At 36.8% G+C, this 18,818-nt stretch overlaps 2 protein-coding genes across 5 annotated transcripts in view; one reads left to right on the forward strand and one right to left on the reverse strand.

Annotated features, from left to right (window-relative positions):
• Positions 1-3,849, reverse strand: part of LOC132861438 (uncharacterized) — a 64,023-nt gene extending 60,174 nt beyond the window's left edge. For 2 of the 4 annotated variants that reach the window (XR_009649939.1, XR_009649940.1), the window contains exon 1: positions 3,745-3,842. The gene's annotated coding sequence lies outside the window, so the exon portion shown is untranslated. Of the gene's footprint in view, positions 1-3,744 lie in introns of all 4 variants that reach the window. The other 2 variants (XR_009649938.1, XM_060892962.1) reach the window with 2 other exon arrangements.
• A 12,954-nt stretch (positions 3,850-16,803) lies between these two features.
• Positions 16,804-17,910, forward strand: rasd4 (rasd family member 4). Its single transcript, XM_060892440.1, has one exon. The coding sequence runs from the start codon at positions 16,987-16,989 to the stop codon at positions 17,611-17,613; it is 627 nt and encodes a 208-aa protein (XP_060748423.1). The 5' UTR covers positions 16,804-16,986; the 3' UTR covers positions 17,614-17,910.
• Positions 17,911-18,818: the final 908 nt, after the last annotated feature.

The following is an 18,818-nucleotide window of genomic DNA, read 5'->3' on the forward strand; positions in this document are numbered from 1 at the left end:
TCTGTATATGTCCATTTTAAAATCTAATTCCATGCAGACATTTTTTCCCAACTCTATCTATTTAGTTAATTATCTTTAACTTAAAGATCAGAGATTCTACTGCTCTTCAGTCCCGTCTTATCTTAGACAGTATATCTTAGCTCTCATCTTCTTATCTGAAAGAGCATACACTCTTACAGTCCTCAAGAACCTTTTTCCAGCCTTGTCTTCACTCAGGGAAAGTGCCCTCTGCTAGCTTCAGAGCTTGATCTTTCAGAGGTTTTTTTTTTTATTTTTTTTTTTATGAACCTTCAAAAGCTTTCCCATGGGAGGAAACAGTAGCAGAACATCAGTTGTGGGCTCCTTTCACTAACCCTTTTCAAAACAGAATAAATCAAGGCACTCTATTTATTTGATGACTTAAAAGTATACAACAAAACCACAGTACATCAGAAAACAGATTCAATAAAGGATACACATTAATTTCAAAGTGTACATAGACTCAATGGAGTTCATCTACAAAGCTGTTGGTCCTGCTGGGGAAATGATTTTAAAGTACTGCTGCTTCTCAGTTCCAGGGTTTTGGGTTTAGCCTTGAGGCCAGGATATTTTCCAGTACAGCATTTTCCCTATGATTTCCTCCTAAAATTCCAGGGAGGATACGATGCTTGACTATACTACAGTAAATCAACCCTGGGTGTGAATATGTGTGTGTGTGTGTGTGTGTGTATAAATAAGTGTAACCTCATTTTAGAGGTGAATTTCCACCAGAATTCCTTAGTATCTGTGGGTGGGTGCCAAGATTTGATTGGAGGAAAGGATTGCAAGCTGGAAAATAAATAGGGAAGGAGTGAGATTTTTCTGAGTCACTCTGGTGAACTTAAGAGGATGGCCTACTGAGTGAGCCATAAATTTAAATTTGGTGTGATATACAGTATATACACAAACTACATAAACACACCTCCATATTCTTTAGTGTTTATCCAAAACAGGTTCACGTGTAACCTGGAGTACTGTATATCTCAGGGGACACAAGGGACAAGGCAGAGAACACATTGGATTGGGTAGCAACCCATTACAGGACACACACCCAAACTCACATATAGACACACACAGATCCATTCACACCATGGACTATTTAGAGATGCCGATCGATCTACAACACAGACTTGGGAAATAAACGGGAAAACCCAGAGGAAACCCCTGAAGCACAGGAACAACATGAAAATTCTACATACACAGGCCAGAAACAGTCATCAAATCTAGAAGAGATGAAGACATGAAGACATGCTAGGCTTAAGTTTGTAAGGTTGTACAGTAAGTGCTTTGTTACTTTGTTCTGGCTTCACTGTAAAATTACAGTTTGCATTTTGAGAGATATAACAAAGATGAGAGCAGGAAATATCTCATACTTTTAATGACTGACTGCTTCCTATCAAGCTCGGATCTCAGCATCTCTTTGGATGACATATTATCATGGATGACAGCTTATAAAATAAAATCAATCCCAACAAAAATGAACTGCTGTTTATCCCAGATGATTCATCCCCAGTTCAGGATCTTAAGATTACCCAGTATGACTCGCTGATCTCCCCTTGACCACTGCCTGCAACCTTGGAGTAACCATGGATAATCAACTGTCCATTTCCTTACACATTACTAATTTGCCACTGCTCAGGAGCTTGTTCATGCTCTCTCATTTTGAGACTGGACTACTGCTCATCTGAACTAAATTTGATCTCTACAAATGATCCAAAACGCAGCTGCATGACTTGTTTTCAGCCATCCTGAGTTCTCCACATCATCCCACTTCTAGTAGTAGATAAAACATTGATGCTTGCCTACAAAGCCAAAAATGGACCAGCTCCCTCTTACCTTATCGCTCTTATCACCCCACTGACTGCACCACGCTCGCCCAGATCGTCAGGCACTGCTCAAATGGTCCCACCATCTCTCAGAGTACAAGGTAGGTACTCATCGAGACTCTTCTCTACATGTTCCAAACAGCTGTTTCACCGAGTGTCCTTAAACGACACATGAAGTTCTACATCTTCCTTAACAAATCATGCTATACTTCCTCCAACCAGAGGTATGGTGTAGTATTATTAATCTGTGACCGAGCGAACCGGTATTGGTTTATTCATTGATAGAGAGTTCAAAGCACTTTTTTATGTCGTTCTGGGAAACGACGTCTGCCAGATGCTGTAAGTGTAAATGTAAAGTGTTTCCTCAATACTAGGATATACTACACATGTTATCTACACATGAGCACAAAGAGCACCAAGAGCTCTCACTTTTCTACCCACAGCTACATGGCATTAGTTTCTGATCTCTTGTTGTAAACTTATTCTTCTGATAAGAAATAACTGATAAGGCAGGCTTGAAATCTGTTCAGATCTTAAATGATATTCATGATATTTGTATTGCATAGGATGCGATGTTAGATTGCTTGTGATAAACGTATATATTAGCAATCGAAATATGTCAACTTTTACTTTTTATTGTACTATAAAAGTTTGACATGATCTTTGGAATTATTGATTGATTGATTGATTGATTGATTGATTGATTGATTGATTCTTACTTGTGTTCCAACTTCAATTTTTTTCTGGCTTTGTCGAATGCCTTGGCATTGATGCATCTCACAGGATTGTACTTTTCTTTGGTTCAAGAGTCAAGAGATATTCTACAGATATTTTCTGTAGAAAATACTCCTGAGGAACTCTTTCAGTCTTTTTTTCAAATGTGCGGTTGAGAATAAAAGAAGTCAACCTTGCAGTTTTTATCATTTTTAATGGCCTTGCCAGTGGTTATTAGAATTTTAAACTCATTATGTATGATTTTTTTGTCTATTAGTTTCTCTTTGCAGATGGAAAATACAACTTTTATGCCAAAGGACCTTTGGTTTTCTATATTTGTGATAGCTATTTTATCCAGTTGTTTGAATAGAATACTGTACAGTATATTGGACAATGACATTACAGTGACTAAAATTGTAACTGTAAAGATGTTCTAGAGAAACAAATAACAACTGAAGAAGATGAAATTGATTATTTGAGATTAAGATTTGGGGACACAACTAAAATGTTCTTTTCTGTTACATGTGTATTAGCTGCTAATGTTGAACAACCGAACATTATGAGCTTTTCGAAGTTTAATAGGAACTTCAGGATTACAGCTGAACCTTGTTAGAAACTGTTAAGTACGTTTCAAAATGTTCTTAAAAAGTTCATCGAAATAATCCCTAGAATAAAACTGTTTAATGGATAACAGATTGTTTATTTACAGAACACTGAGTTCATCAGGAGTCTGAAAACATGTCTCCATGACATAGTGGGCAAACACAAAACGGACTTGTATTCCAACAATCTCTCACTTTGAACACACATACACACACACACACCCTACACACAGTCTCACACACACATTGTTAAGTTCTAAGCAAGACAGAATACAAATGGTATACAAGAAGTACACTAAGTACTCTAGTACATCTAGCTCTAGTAGCATAGCTATTGTAAAATATTCAACCTGGAAATTTGAAATGTCATAAGAAACCTGCACAAATTCCCTTTATGATAAAACAATACAAAGCATAAACAAACAGGCAAATTCTTCTACTTCCTCTTCTACTACTACTTCTTCTTCTTCTATTATTATTGTTAGTAGTAGTAGTAGTAGTAGTAGTAGTAGTAGTAGTAGTAGTAGTAGTAGTAGTAGTAGTAGTATTGGGAGAGACAGCGGCTTGGTGGTTAGTAAGTTTACCTTGCAGTGTTGGAGGTTTGAGTCCTGTCTCAGACTTCTGTGTGTGGAGTGTGTGTTGGAGATCTCCCTGTGATTCAGGTGTTTCCTCCCTGTATTCCAGTTTCCTCTGCCAGTCCAAAGTCTGTGGTGTATGAATGGGTGTGTTAGTGTGTACAGTATGTGACTGATTGTCCATCACCATATGCCCCAATTGAGTGCTCTGTGCTCTATGTACATCAGCCATGTGTAGTAAAAGCAGTACAGAAAATCGATTGGTTATTATTATTATTATTATTATTATTATTATTATTATTATTATTATTATTATTATTATAAACAGCTATTTTCTTTTTAGAATTTAAATGTAACATTTAAAAAAATATAAAATTACAAAAATATAAAAAATATAAAATTGTTGTTAAATATGATAATAATAATAATAATAATAATAATAATAATAATAATAATAATAATAATAATATGGGGGGCCACGGTGGCTTAGTGGTTAGCACGTTCGCCTCACACCTCCAGGGTCGGGGTTCGATTCCCGCCTCCACCTTGTGTGTGTGGAGTTTGCATGTTCTCCCCGTGCCTTGGGGGTTTCCTCCGGGTACTCCGGTTTCCTCCCCCGGTCCAAAGACATGCATGGTAGGTTGATTGGCATCTCTGGAAAATTGTCCGTAGTGTGTGATTGCGTGAGTGAATGAGTGTGTGTGTGTGCCCTGCGATGGGTTGGCACTCCGTCCAGGGTGTATCCTGCCTTGATGCCCGATGATGCCTGAGATAGGCACAGGTTCCCCATCTAAGCGGTAGAAGATGAATGAATGAATGAATGAATGAATAATAATATAGATAAAGTTATTTTGAGTTAAAACGGGTATATTATGCAACCTACAGTCATTCTGTCTTTATGGTGTAATTCAGCATGGCTACAGAAGGAGGCAGAACAGAGCTATATTAAGAAAGCCATTCAGCTCTAAGGTAAATGCACAAAAGATTGGATGAATTTGTTCTCATAAATTTGTACATGGAATAACAAATGTCATAATTATCCAAATCGAATGAATCATTGAAATTGGAAAAATATTTCAAACAAAAAAATCTCAAAATCCATCAGCCAATATAAGACATTTAATCAAATTAAAGTACAGACAAAATAATTGATTTATTTAACTATTTCACATAATGACATTTTTTTATTTAATTTTTTATTTTTTTAATTGAGATTCTTTCAGGAAAGTGTTTGAAAGACAATTTGAGTCCCCCGGAGCTTTATCAGCGAGCAGGTGAGTGGAGGATATTAGAGGACACAGTTCACTAAAAAAAAAAGGATAGCTTAGAATTCTGGAGCTTTAGAAACCAATTAGAAAGCACAAGTTTAATGGCAAAGCCTGACAGAGAAACTAGGGATTCTCAATTCGAATAAATCACCAGGAAAATCTAACCTCCAGGCAAGATAAACAGCCAAGGACAGGGACACATTCTGTAGGTGTTTCAGATCATGAAAATGTACAGTTGGGTCCACAATGGGAGATCACACTGAAATCAGAACATTATAGAATTTGTGATAGTGCTCATGTTAGCAAATTTTTTCTTGATTCAAAGATTTACCTTGAAACATCTCCCTTCTGTTGAAGCAATGGATTTGATCTAACGTGAATCTAACATAATATAATTTGTCTTGTGTATTAAATTAGCAATGCATGCAAAATAAAAACATCTTCACTGCAGTCTCTGAGATCCAGACTTCACTGTATGCGTATCACCCTTTAAGCTGTATATGATTTGTATGTTCAAAAAATATCTGCTTTTTATCTCCACTCAACCCTGTCTAGGGAACAACTCATATAACGAAAGCAGTACCAAAATAGTACTAACTTATTCAGCCCTTATTGCTAGGCGCAGCTTTGTTATTTGTTACAACAGCCATGGCATTATGCATATCATTTTTGCAGTGGATACAATGCAAGTCATTATGACAAGAAGCTTTGCACTTTGCACATGCGAGTCAAAAATCCTACAGTATGCATGAGATGTAGACGCAAATACTGACACATTCGAACTGCATCACACATTTGTAGAGGAAAATAATTCAATAGGAAACAACAACATGGAGATAAAGGAGTGTGTCTAGAAAGATTGCGCTTCTGCCTACTGAACCCATGTTGCCATGGCTGCCAAAGCCTCTCACTCACATGGAAATGGTGAAAAGGTGGTGTGTGTGTGTGTGAGTGTGTGTGCGTGTGTGTATATAATGGGGTCCTGTGGATATGTGTGCCTGCTTCACAGTAAGGCTGATTAGCTTGAGTTACTCTATTCTTTCCAAACGCACACTAATTAGTGAGACGTGGCTGTGAAAAACAGCACAAAAATCACAGCTGTTTTCTTCACATCTGTGGAGACAGATAATGGTTACAAAGCTCCAGTGTTCAATGCAGCGGTGCCTGTACTAAAGCTTCTCTGAAATCGAGATTTAAGTGACGTACGTTTTTTATGTGGCTAAAAAAGTGTATACTCAGTAGCCCCTGATCAGATATATCTACATCTACAGGCCTCTACAAGTCATCTATCATAAAAGTTTAAAGTTACTGAGTGTAGAACATCCATAATGTGTACGACATTCATCAGTAGTCAGGTACCACCAAAGGACTACCACTGACCACATATTCAATTCAATTTGATTTTATTTGTAAAGTGCTTTTAACAATGGACATTGTCTCAAAGCAGCTTTACAGAACAAAAAAAAAATCTAGTATATACTGTATATACTATTGTGTTTTGGGGTTTTAAACACTGTTATGTAAGTAGTAGTTGTCCCTACAGACCAGGACTATATACTTCTCACTATTTTGTGCTTCCAACGCATTTCCTGTTTTCTGTTTACTTTCTAGTTTATATGCACATCTGTTATTCGGTTATTTCAGTTAGTCTTGAGATTCAGCTCAGGGTTATGTGTTTTGACCTTTACCATAGCAGGTTTGTCTATTCGCTAAATGACCGTTTCTGCTTTCGATGACTGATGTCAACACAGTGTTTGACCACTGACTGTTTTGTGACTCATTCTGGATTCTATCCTACCTTATGTCCTATTATATCCAGTCCATTACACAAATAAAGGGTAGAGGATGACAAGAAAAAAATTGCCAATCAAATACAAAATGTCAAAGGCGATTCAGCTGTTTTTTTAATTTTAATTTTTTTTTTTTATTTTTTTTTTTTACCAAAGACGTGCAGAGATTTGTCATTTTGTACAAAACATCAGATCATTAATCATATAATCCAACATGCCAGTGTTAAAACATTTAGAGTTTTTGTTTAAAAATATGTTTTAGTGATGTAATTCTTTAAATGATCAAACACTACAGTATATGAAGGAACGAAATCACACGATTGATAGTTTTAAGTTCAATCTACAAAAATATTATATTTTATATTAAAAAAATCCAAATAAAAATGATAAAAACTGATTTAAAAAAATGGTTAAATGTGCATGTTTGACACATCTGGAAGCACCTAATTAATTCCAAGTCCTTCTGGATGGCAGCGTTTAATAGATTTAGGCTCATATGCATGAAAACCCTCTACTGACACTGGTATTTTGATTGAAGGATTAGAAAACCACTTCTACTAAAAGTGACCCTCTAATCCTTCAGCTCACAGGTGAAAGTGCATCTGAAGCTTTGTATTTTTGGACCAAACCGAGAAGCTGATTCAGAGTGCCGAATATAGGATTGTGAATTGATTGTAATGCAATTTTTTTTCACCACCGTCTCATGTAAAATATTGATTCCCTGCTGATTTTCCACCCATGTTTGGCTAGAATTATTAAAACCATGTTTCATGTGTCTGGTGTCTGAAAATATAACCTAGAAAATAGCAGAGGAGCTTTATTCTCTCCTGAACAGGAGACTAGCACACGTCTGCTTACAGAGCTCCTGAAAAGCCTTGTCTTTTAAAACAAAAACACACTAGCTTTAAAGCTTTAAAGCTTTAACTGTTTCACTTACACAGACTAGTTAGCAGTGTAATCCAGACATAAAAATAAGAATAATATATCTAATAATATAATAATGAAATAATTACTGATAAGATAGATGTTATGTCCACCAATGCTGCATTCCTTCCCTCTTTTTTTAGTTTTCTTTACTTCTACATTGACACCAGGACACATATTACTCAGTTTCTTGTTTGCTAATGATAACGGAATTTTTGGCGAATGAACATGACAGTTATAACAATTAGTTGTGTTTAGAAAGTCTTTCAGTACAGAAACTGTAATCCCCACTATGTTGAAAGTTTATGTCAGTTTATGTAACTTTAAAATGATGTCAGTGTTTCCCAGTCGGCTTGAGGGGTTATTAACGTGCAACTTATAATCATTTCAATAGCATTTGAAGGCAGCATAAACAATCATACATTGCCATGAAAAACAAACACTTCCAATAACTGGAGATCAGTTGTCACCTCATGGTGGACCATGTTTATGTGCAAACCTGCTTTAATAATATGGATGTCTTGATGCATAACCCAGTTGTTTTGGGGTTACATAGAGTGATGACCATAAATTCTTCTTTTCTGAAAGCAGAATTTATTGTTCTATTAATTATGGAAAGTCCCTCAATCCAGTCTCTGTTAACATGATGTTCTAGATTGCACAGTGGTGTGATAGCTTTACACCAGATGTTCCACCAGATGGTCCTCCAAAATGTTCCATGAGTTTTGGATACCATTTTCTTTTTGCCTCGCCTCTTTCTTATGGAAGAATCACATCTGGACTGATCTGAATCAAACAAAACATGCAGTTCCTTAGACATTCATCTGGATTCTTTAGTGACTTCCTGGATGAGCTTTTGATGCAGTCTTGGAAGAAATTGTGGTAGGATGGCCACTTCTGAGGAGATTCACAATTTTTCTTGTTTACTCCATTTGGATATAATGACTCTCAGTGTGGTTTGATGGAGTCTCAGAGTTGCAGAAATGGCTTTGCAACCCTGTTTCTGATACATTTCAATAAATATATCTTTCATCTCTCTTGGAATTTCTTTTAATACTGTGCTGTTTGTTGCCTTTTAGATTACTTCACACTGCTGGAAAGGTTCTATGTAAGTGATGTTTGATTCAACAGGACTGGCAGTAATCAAGTCTGAGTGTGTCTATTCTAACTGAAACCAGTCAAATAAATTTGGTTAATTGTTTTAACAAGAAGCTAATTGGGCAATTTTGTTTTCACAGATGACCAGTTAGGGTTGGATACCGTTATTCCTTCATTCTTTCATTCATTTTCTACCGCTTATCCGAACTACCTCGGGTCACGGGGAGCCTGTGCCTATATAAGGCGTCATCGGGCATCAAGGCAGGATACACCCTGGACGGAGTGCCAACCCATCACAGGGCACACACACACTCTCATTCACTCACGCAATCACACACTACGGACAATTTTCCAGAGATGCCAATCAACCTACCATGCATGTATTTGGACCGTGGGAGGAAACCAGAGTACCCGGAGGAAACCCAGAGGCACGGGGAGAACATGCAAACTCCACACACACAAGGCGGAGGCAGGAATCGAACCCCCCAACCCTGGAGGTGTGAGGCAAACATGCTAACCACTAAGCCAAAGTGCCTCCCCATTTTTCTTTCAATAAATAAAAATATAATTTTAAAATGTCATTATGTGTTTACTCAATCATTACTCTTTACGGTTACTTAATAATTACTTATTATTATTATTATTATTATTGTTATTATTATTATTTTTTTTTTATTATTATTATATTTTTGTTGTTTTTCTTAAGTATTTTTTTATTTGTTTGTATTTTTATTTTTTTTATGTATTGAGTTTTTCCTTTGCTTGTTTAGTTTTTAAGTGTTATGCATTATTTGTTGTTGTTTCTTTGCTTGTTTTTGTTGTTTTTCTTTTCTGATTTGCTGGTGATACATTTGGGTTTTTATTTGTCAGTTTGTTTATTTTTATTTTTTTTAATTTTTTTGCTTTTTCTTATTTGCTGTGATGTATTTGTTCTGAAACTATAATCTCATCAGTGTTGGTCACACTCCTCAGTGTAAAGAGTAAGCCTCATTTTTAAGCTCAAGGGTTGCTGTTACGGCTTACACGTGGCCCACTTTTCCAGCAAATTACACGGTCAAACACATCATGGATTCTCAAACCCAAACACAGCAGCAGCACTGTCTACAATTGCATGTTTGCAATGATGCAAAAGCAGGGTAATGGGAACCTCCTCTTCAGCCAGAGTATCTGTTTGCTTTGGTGCTTTACACACACCATGTGGGTCAGTCAGGTGGATTTACTATCTGATACTGACTCTGTGTTCAACTGTTTCAAAGGGTCTTTATTAGTAACTCTGTAAGATGAAAGATAAAAGATAAAAAAAAAAAAAGAACTACATAGATGAAGGCTGATTTTATTAAAATGGTTGAAATAAATGTCTGCATAATTATGCAATAATATTACAATAAACAGACAAATGCCATACTACCTATAATACAGTCATATACAGTATAATACAATCATAAATATTATATAATATAATACAATCATAATGCTACATTTAAAAATACTACAAATCTAGGTTATTACAGAATATAGATGAAAGGTTGAATTACAGAAAAGAATTACAGAATTTCATTGAATTACAGGTCCTCTGCAATACAAAAAATGAAATTAATATTGTAAAATGGTTATTATTATTAATTATTATTGTAGCTATCAGGAGCATCTAATCATACAAATAGGCATGAAAGTCTGTATTGAGTGAATTGCATACCACAGTAAAGACACTGCATATATGTGTGTGTGTGTGTGTGAGAGAGAGAGAGAGAGAGAGAGAGAGAGAGAGAGAGAGAGAGAGAGAGAGAGAGAGAGAGACTGTATGAGTGTGTGTGGGTGATCACACATTAGTGTCCAAGTGACTCTTGCTCTGTCAATAAATTAGATAAGAAAAGATCTATCTGTGGTCTCCATGGTGATGGAGCATATAGGGATGAGTGGAGGGGAAGTAAACACAGCCATTATGACCCAGCCAGCTATTACAGTAAAGCTGCTGACCAGATGTGGCTTTTCTCAACACAACTAAATCAAATCAGAGACATCAACTGAACCCACTCACCAGGAAAAACTTGTGTCACCCTCCAACAAATCAAACCAATGTGTACCCACTAACAAAAATAAGGGTAGCATTAAGACCATGAGTCAAAAGGTCATAGAAATGATATGGACAGCATTATATTGTTAAGTTGAATATAAAGAAATCAAATGAACTTTATTTTCACATACATTTTACTTTCGCATGCTACATGTATGCTTGTTGCAAAATGATTAATACTGTATGTACTCTAGGCAAGACTCAAATCTGTATTCTACCTTATTCACAAAACAGCCCTATAACATTTTTCACTCGATCCTAATCCTAGGATCTCTGGTTTTTGCTCAACCACCAAAACATTGGTAAATTAATTAGTTACTTCATGTTCCAAAACTATATGAATGAGTGTGTGAATAGTTTTGTGCTTGAATGGAAGGCATCCGATTTGTGGTGTATTTCTCAGTCATATCAAGGGTATATCTGAGATGCTCCCTAGATCCACTGTAACCTAGCATTACATGGTTACTAAAGAGGACTAAATTAATTTTACATTTTCCATCATCTGTAAGTCAAAGTAATAGTTATCTTTTCTTCATCACTGTTACACAAACATAAGGATTTGGACTCAGGGCTCTTTAATGGTCTATTTCTGGCTGGAGGAAAAATCAATTGATGGACTTTCAAGTTTCTACAATCACGAATGTGATCTGTAAAACTTGCAAAAGTCAGAAATCCAATTCTAGCATGTACTTTTGTAAGATCCAAACTGGGTCAGTGCTAAAAAGAGAACTTATGTTAGCATTTGAAATGATTTGTGATGTCTCATCATAAGGCAGATCAGGAGTCAGCACTAGCTGCAACTCTATATACAGTAGGTGGAGTTTAAACGATCAAGAAAATCATTATTATTATTAGAAACAACCACCTCGGCTGTGCTTCCCTCAGGAGAATTGATCTAGGATCTAGGATAAAATTGCAAGACTTGTGCAGCGCCTGTTTAGCTTTGAATTGTTATAGAAATCTCTTTATCCTGGGCAGGGACACTGTAGACCCTAAAGTGTGTATCTCTCTCTCTCTCTCTCTCTCTCTCTCTCTCTCTCTCTCACACACACACACACACACACACACACACAGTTTGCCTTACTATTCTTGTCATCGACAATTATTCATATACTATCAGGTAACATAGAGGAGAATGACATAGAGGAGAAATCCTCTCCACTGGTGTTGCTCAGGGCTCAGTACTTGGCCCTCTCCTTTTCTCCCTCTATATTCACTCTCTCCACTGACATCTGGTACTGTAGATGGATGCATCAGATTCAAAACACTGATGCTTGCCTACAAAGCCAAAAACGGACCATCTCCCTCTTACCTCCAAGCTCTTGTCACTCCTCGCACTGCCCCACAGTTCCTCCAACTTTATAGTACTGCTCGAATGGTGCCAACATCTCTCAGGGTAAGAGGTAGGTATACATCAAGACTCTTTTCTGTTCTGGCCCCGAGGTGGTGGAAAGAACTTCCCCTAGATGTCCAAACAGCTGAGTCACTGGCTATCTTCAAATGACGAGTGAAATGCTTATTTCCCTGTTTGTATTATTTACTTAAAAAAGGCTCTGAAAAGATTTTAGGTTGATGATATCCTAAGTCCGTCCCCTAGTGAACCTGTGTTAATGTATTCACTGATAGAGAATTCAAAGCACATTTGTACATTGCTCTGGATAAAGGCATCTGCCAAATGCCATAAATGTAAATGTAGATGTTAATTAATTAATGCATAACAAGGGGGTGTGATGCAGGAAAGGGTGTGATGTGTGCTTTAAGGTATGTAGGTGTTGATTGTTTAATGTTTTAAATCAGATGTGGACAGCTACAGGAAACGGGTGGAGGAAGCATATCAATGGGCTGGTGTGGGAGAAATTAGAAAAGTCAAAAACAAGACGTGTAGCTACACAGTGGCAAACAGACCAGGAGTTAGGTGCAGTAGTTTAGTCTCAAAATGATAAGGGACTGAACAAGTATCTCAGTGGAAGGAAACTAAAAGGACAAATCCTTCTGATTTTGTAAAGAAGAAACCGGCACAAGAGTGTCAGTTTTGGGAGGAGACAAGGACCGTGGAGAGATTGTCCGAGTATCACAAGATACTAATGTAAAGATTCACGTCCACAGATGAACTGAAGCTCAGTTTTGCTGGGATGAAGAGATTTTGAGATGTCTGAGAGCCATGAAGAAACAGATTGTCTGAGGGAGAAAAGGAGAGGACAAGATGATCGTCATCTACTGTACATAGCAGTGGTATGAAAACGCAGGTCAGATATCACCTCAACAAGATAGTCTGTATAGAAAGAGAACAGAAGAGGAAAGAATCTTGTGGGTGACTGTGTCAAAAGTTGCTGCAAGGATGAGAAGGATGGAGAATGATGAAAGACTGGCTAATCTAGTGGCATGACCTAGTTTCATTGAATAGTTTCTTGCGGAAGTTTATGTACAAAAAGCAGTTTGCATTTGGGAACCAGCCAAATATCCCCACAATGTCAATTGCCACATACTCTTATTCACATGGGAACATTTTGTTCCTGCTAAGATATTCACACAATCATTCACACATTGGAGACCATTTAGACCACTTTTAGAAGGTGAAAGGAAACCAGTGAAACCCAAAGGAAACCCACATGGAGCCTGTGAGAATATTCAAAACAAAAACTGCACAGACAATAACCACAGCTACAGATCAGAGCCTAGAGATTAACCGTTCTACCTCTTTTTATATACTATTACTTATTCTAATTCATTTAATAACTCATATTGATCTAATTCTTATATTTTTTTCTTTTTACTAGTATTAATATAATGACATCATGATTACATATTCCCTACACGTTATGAAAGCTTTAAAATGAATAGGAAGGATGTCCAGATGGCTCTCAGTTAAAGACTATTACATTTCGCTATATTAAGATAATTCTGTTTTCAGAATTCAGGGTCTGTTATATTCAGGTTAAAAAAAAAGGTGTGTTTCTGTTCCATCATACAGTCTAAATAAAGCACTGCACAACATTTTCTGTTCATTAGACACCAGTATGTTCAACAGGAATGTGAAAAGAAAGAAAACAAATAAAATGTTCAAAAATTAACGCAGTCACTTTTGTATTTCATGAAATTACAAAAAAATATATTGGGGCATGTGTAAATATTTGGACACCCTACTAAAGTCAGTACTATGTAACAGCACTTTTGGAAAGATATCACGGTTTGTAAAGGTTTTTGAAGCCAGTCTTTTTTAGTACTGAGATATTCAGGCCATCTTGCATATGCACCCACAAGAACAAATAATGTTTAAGTCAGTGGTCTATAAGAGCCATTACAAAAGCATATTTGCTTCCAGAATTTGCTCATATTTACTTTATTCTGTCTATGGTTCCTGTACCAGTGTCTGACAATTAAAGGCCAAAGCATAATAGATCCACTTCCCTGCCAAAAAAAAACACAGAAATTGATCTTTATCGCTAATAAATGCTATTTATTTGATTTTTTTTGTTTGTTTGTTTGTTTAAAAAGTTCCATTTTTACTTCATCACTTCACAGCACTTGTTTTTTTTTTTTAAATGCATCTGGCTTATCAAGATATTGTTTTGCATACAGAAGATGCTGATTTTTTTGGTTGAAGTCGTTTCCTTCTGATGACATTTCCATGCAGATCATTTTGGAGCAAGCTATCTGTAAGGACTCTGCCCAGACTCTGGCCACGTGCATCTGTTTACGTTTCTCGTCACGTGTCTGCCCCGCCTTTGTCTGCTCCTCCCTGTCGTCACACCTGATTCTTATTGTGTCATTGTCTTTTGTATTTAACTGTGCCGCGTTGCCTCGTGCAGCGCGGCATCTACTGTGGTTTGTCCTGTTTCTAGTCTGCGTCCTGTTTCGTGTTTTCTGTTATTAAACCCTGTTTATTTATGCTATCCTGCGTTTGGGTCCGCTTCTGTTCCGTGTCATTACACTATCGTTCCATTCAATGCAGATCATAAATTGGAGTTTTGGTTTACCTTTGTGGCCTCCATATAAACTAAATTTATTATTATAGTTTTATCCAAGTGTTGTTGTCATATTATTATAGTTTTATCCAAGTAAGAAGAGAATTGGACAGATACCCAATACAAACAAACATTATTAAAAAACATATATAAAAATCATTTTAAATTTAATTTTGCTTCAGAGACCAAGGAGAACTGAGTCAAAGGAAGAGAAATGCAGGAAAATGGGCAATCTGGCTTTTGGCAAGAGAAAAGGGCTTATTATCAATTCAGTAAAAGCTTTCTGACCAGATATGATTGAAGCATTCAGAGACAATACAGTGTGTGTGTGTGTGTGTGTGTGTGTGTGTGTGTGTGTGTGTGTGTGTGTGTGTAAGTGGTATAGAGCCTACTTTAGCAATGACTCACACAAGAAACTGGCTGTGTGAAAAACACTGCTAACAAGCAATGCTCCACTGCTGTCATTTTCAATAATTGCTCTCAACTGTCTTTTCCATCATATAGTCCAGTCTAAACAAAACACTAAAACCACCACCAAGAATCACTTACCAACAAGTATCTCATCAGTATTTGACCTGGACAAGTCAGATTGCTCTCATTATACTGTAAGCCTGGCTTAAAAAATACATCTGACTAGAAATCCAGTGGATACACATTCCACAACAACAACAACAACAACAACAACAACACGTTTGCTTACAATTGTTTACTAATGAGCTGACCTAATTAGAGAATGAATAAAAAAACTCTTCCACATGAAAACAAATCTGAAAAAAATATCTTCTGTATCGGTTCTTCTATCTTCCGTACACTGTGAAGCTTCAAACAGGAACTTACATGACAAGATTTTATTTGAGGCCAAATGCCAGAAGGAGATCGAGACCATTTCTGAGTTTCCTCCCAAAAACTCATTCAAGTGGACAAGAGATGTGTTTTCTTTAAAACTATGCCAATGCTTTACAAAAAAAAAAAAAAAACAGCATCAGGGTCAGACAAAAACTCAAGTTCCATTCAAGTGATCCTAAACTTTTTGAGCTTGAATGTTTGAGAGCTAAATTCCCAAGTGGTGCAATAAATTTAAATATGAACTAAAATATTCCAGTAAACACTTACTTTTCAAAATAAGACTGTTTCTCTCTCTCTCTCTCTCTCTCTCACACACACACACACACACACACACACACACACGTACGTTATTCTCAAGTATAAAGCTTAAATGGTACTTTTAAGCTCTACAGAACATACTATATAAGAATTACATGAATCTAGTTAACTATTGTATCGTATTGAATTTCTACACGAATTTCTATCAAATGCAGCTACCTTTAGTGTCGTTATGCCATAATTCCTCACTCTTTCTAAATTTCAAGCATGATGCTGTCAAATTTGTCTCGTTTTGTCATAATACTGTAAGTCATTTTATGAAATTTAGCTTCTGGTTCAAACGGTTCAACTCTCATTCGTCTTGAACCTGATATTCTGTGACACATAAACCCTAGGCTCGAATATGCTCACTCTTAATTTTAATCTCAAAGGTAATCCAAAAATATGTAATTATAATTAAAAAAGTACCTATCAGTATCTAACAGATTGTTGTGTGCAAAGTAAAAAGTTCAAATTCAAAAAGAAGATATCCATATACACAATAATAAGTAAAGTGTAACTAAATGTTTTCTTCAAATCGTATATAATGGCACAGGCACTTCATTAAATACAGAATCTGAAGCACCAAAACAGAGAAAATCTAGAGCTTTTCACTCCAACCACTTCTGATTTGATCATATTCATAACATTTCTCATTTGCATACTTCTCCTCAATTGGTCACAGAGTAAATGATACAGACGACTGCTGTAAAGCAATTGGAGGAGAGCTCAGGAGGAGCAGAAAACCGTGATTGAGAAAACCTATAAATAGACCACACAGACACCCACAGACACAGAAGCACCTGTCAGCTGTATGCCATGCATTTCTGCAGCACATCTCAGTATGTTTCATTTAGCAGCACCTGCTAAACTGAGTTTTGTGAAGAGCTCAAAAAGGTTCTAAAGCTTATTTCAACGTTGATGAGGTTCAAACAAAATTCTTACAGGAACTATCCAGTCCGTTAAGATCAGAGCAAAATTCAGAAAGCATGTCTCTGGACGTAAAGGAAAAGAAAGAAGTACGTCTGGTGTTCATGGGAGCTGCCGGCGTGGGCAAAACTGCTCTAATCCAGCGCTTCTTGCAGGATCGGTTTGAACCGAAGCACCGGCGCACCGTGGAGGAGCTCCACAGCATGGAGTACGAGGTGGCTGGCATCAAGGTGACTGTGCACATCATGGATACGAGCGGCAGCTACTCGTTCCCAGCTATGCGCAAGCTCTCCATTCAGAACGGCGATGTCTTCGCTCTGGTATATTCCGTGGATGACCCCGAGTCACTGGAAGCCGTCAAGAGTCTGCACAAGGAGATCCTGGAGATCAAGGAGGACAAGTTCACACCAGTGGTGGTGGTGGGGAACAAAACAGACTGTAAAGGTGACAGAAGGGTAAACACAGAGGACGTTGTTGCCACCATGGAGCTGGATTGGAACAACTGCTTCTTGGAAGCCTCGGCAAAAGAGAACGACAACGTGCTGGAGGTGTTCAGAGAGCTGCTGCAACAGGCCAACGTGCCAAGCCGACTGAGCCCTGCACTGAGGCGTCGCCGAGAGACCTTCCCCAAGAACGCAGGAGCACGTCCACCCATGAACAAGACCAACAGCTGCACCATGTCCTAAAGTTCACAGGAAACTATCCACAGCATTTTAACCCTTTTAAATATTGTGATCATCTCAGTACTGACCATGAACAAAGATGGAAAGTGCTGATAAGAAGGGAAGGGGAAATAAAGAAAAAAATCTCAATCCTCAAATTATGAATAGAATATGGAAATAGGGGTGAAATGTTTTCAACCCTAAGTTGCACTGAACTCTGATGAAAGCTCACTGTCAAACTTTGGCGGACAAGACTGTAAAAGACTAGAACCAAGTTATGTGGACTGTAAACATAAAATCAATTTGAATCCATTTTGTTTGCAGGTTGCTTGTATAAAATGTGTATTAATTTATAGGCTATCATTGCAACACAGTACTGAGAATTGGTTCTTGTAAGAAAAGAAAAAAAACAATGAATGTAATGAAACGTGTGTAGTTTTGATATCCTAGTTAACTATGTCACACATTTTCTTTTTTATGTTTTGTTACAGTATAAAAAATAAATATTTAAATGCTCAGCTGTCTGTCTGATGACTTAAACACTGATGACTTGCACCACTGAAAACACTTCATACTAATAATGTATCTGTACTTACAGGAGAGTTTATTCTCTCAATTCAATAGAATGCATCTATAAATGTGTATATATTTAATAACAACATTACATTTTTTTTTAGCATTACCAAAGTATCATACATCAACATTATAACCAAATAAACAGAGTGACTGTCTGAAATCACTCCAAACACTAAACATGTAGAGATTTTCCATTTAAAGTCTTTACACGTCGTTATCTTATTTATAACAGAAAGGAGAGAAAGTTCTAGTGATACCAGAGATTTTCATAGTTAAATATGACTTACATAGTCAAAGCTTTAGAAGAGGGATCATCTAGCAATCTACTACCATCTAGTGGAGTAGAAAAGGTATAAGCATAAGGCCCTGATTATTCAGTCAAAGCAGAAATAAAATGACAGGGAAGGGCATAGTTTGTTAACCAAATGCCAACTTTCTGTTCTCCTATTTGTATTTTGATGTTACCTGGTTCCTACTGCCCCTTATACAGAATGGTCTTTTGGAAGAAAATTTAAAAAATGAAATAAATAAAATAATAATGTCAGTGAATTCCTGTTGATTTATTTATTTATTTATTTATTTATTTTTACACCAGACTCTGTAAAGTTTAATCATGTTAAATGAATTCAGACCCACAAACAAGTCAGGACGAT

This window comes from Tachysurus vachellii, chromosome 18 (assembly GCF_030014155.1).
Source record: "Tachysurus vachellii isolate PV-2020 chromosome 18, HZAU_Pvac_v1, whole genome shotgun sequence".
Classification (NCBI taxonomy): domain Eukaryota; kingdom Metazoa; phylum Chordata; class Actinopteri; order Siluriformes; family Bagridae; genus Tachysurus; species Tachysurus vachellii.

Bases quoted from the DNA above. Each gene is read 5' to 3' on its own strand.
- rasd4 (XM_060892440.1), top strand. From the start codon at position 16,987: ATGTCTCTGGACGTAAAGGAAAAGAAAGAAGTACGTCTGGTGTTCATG.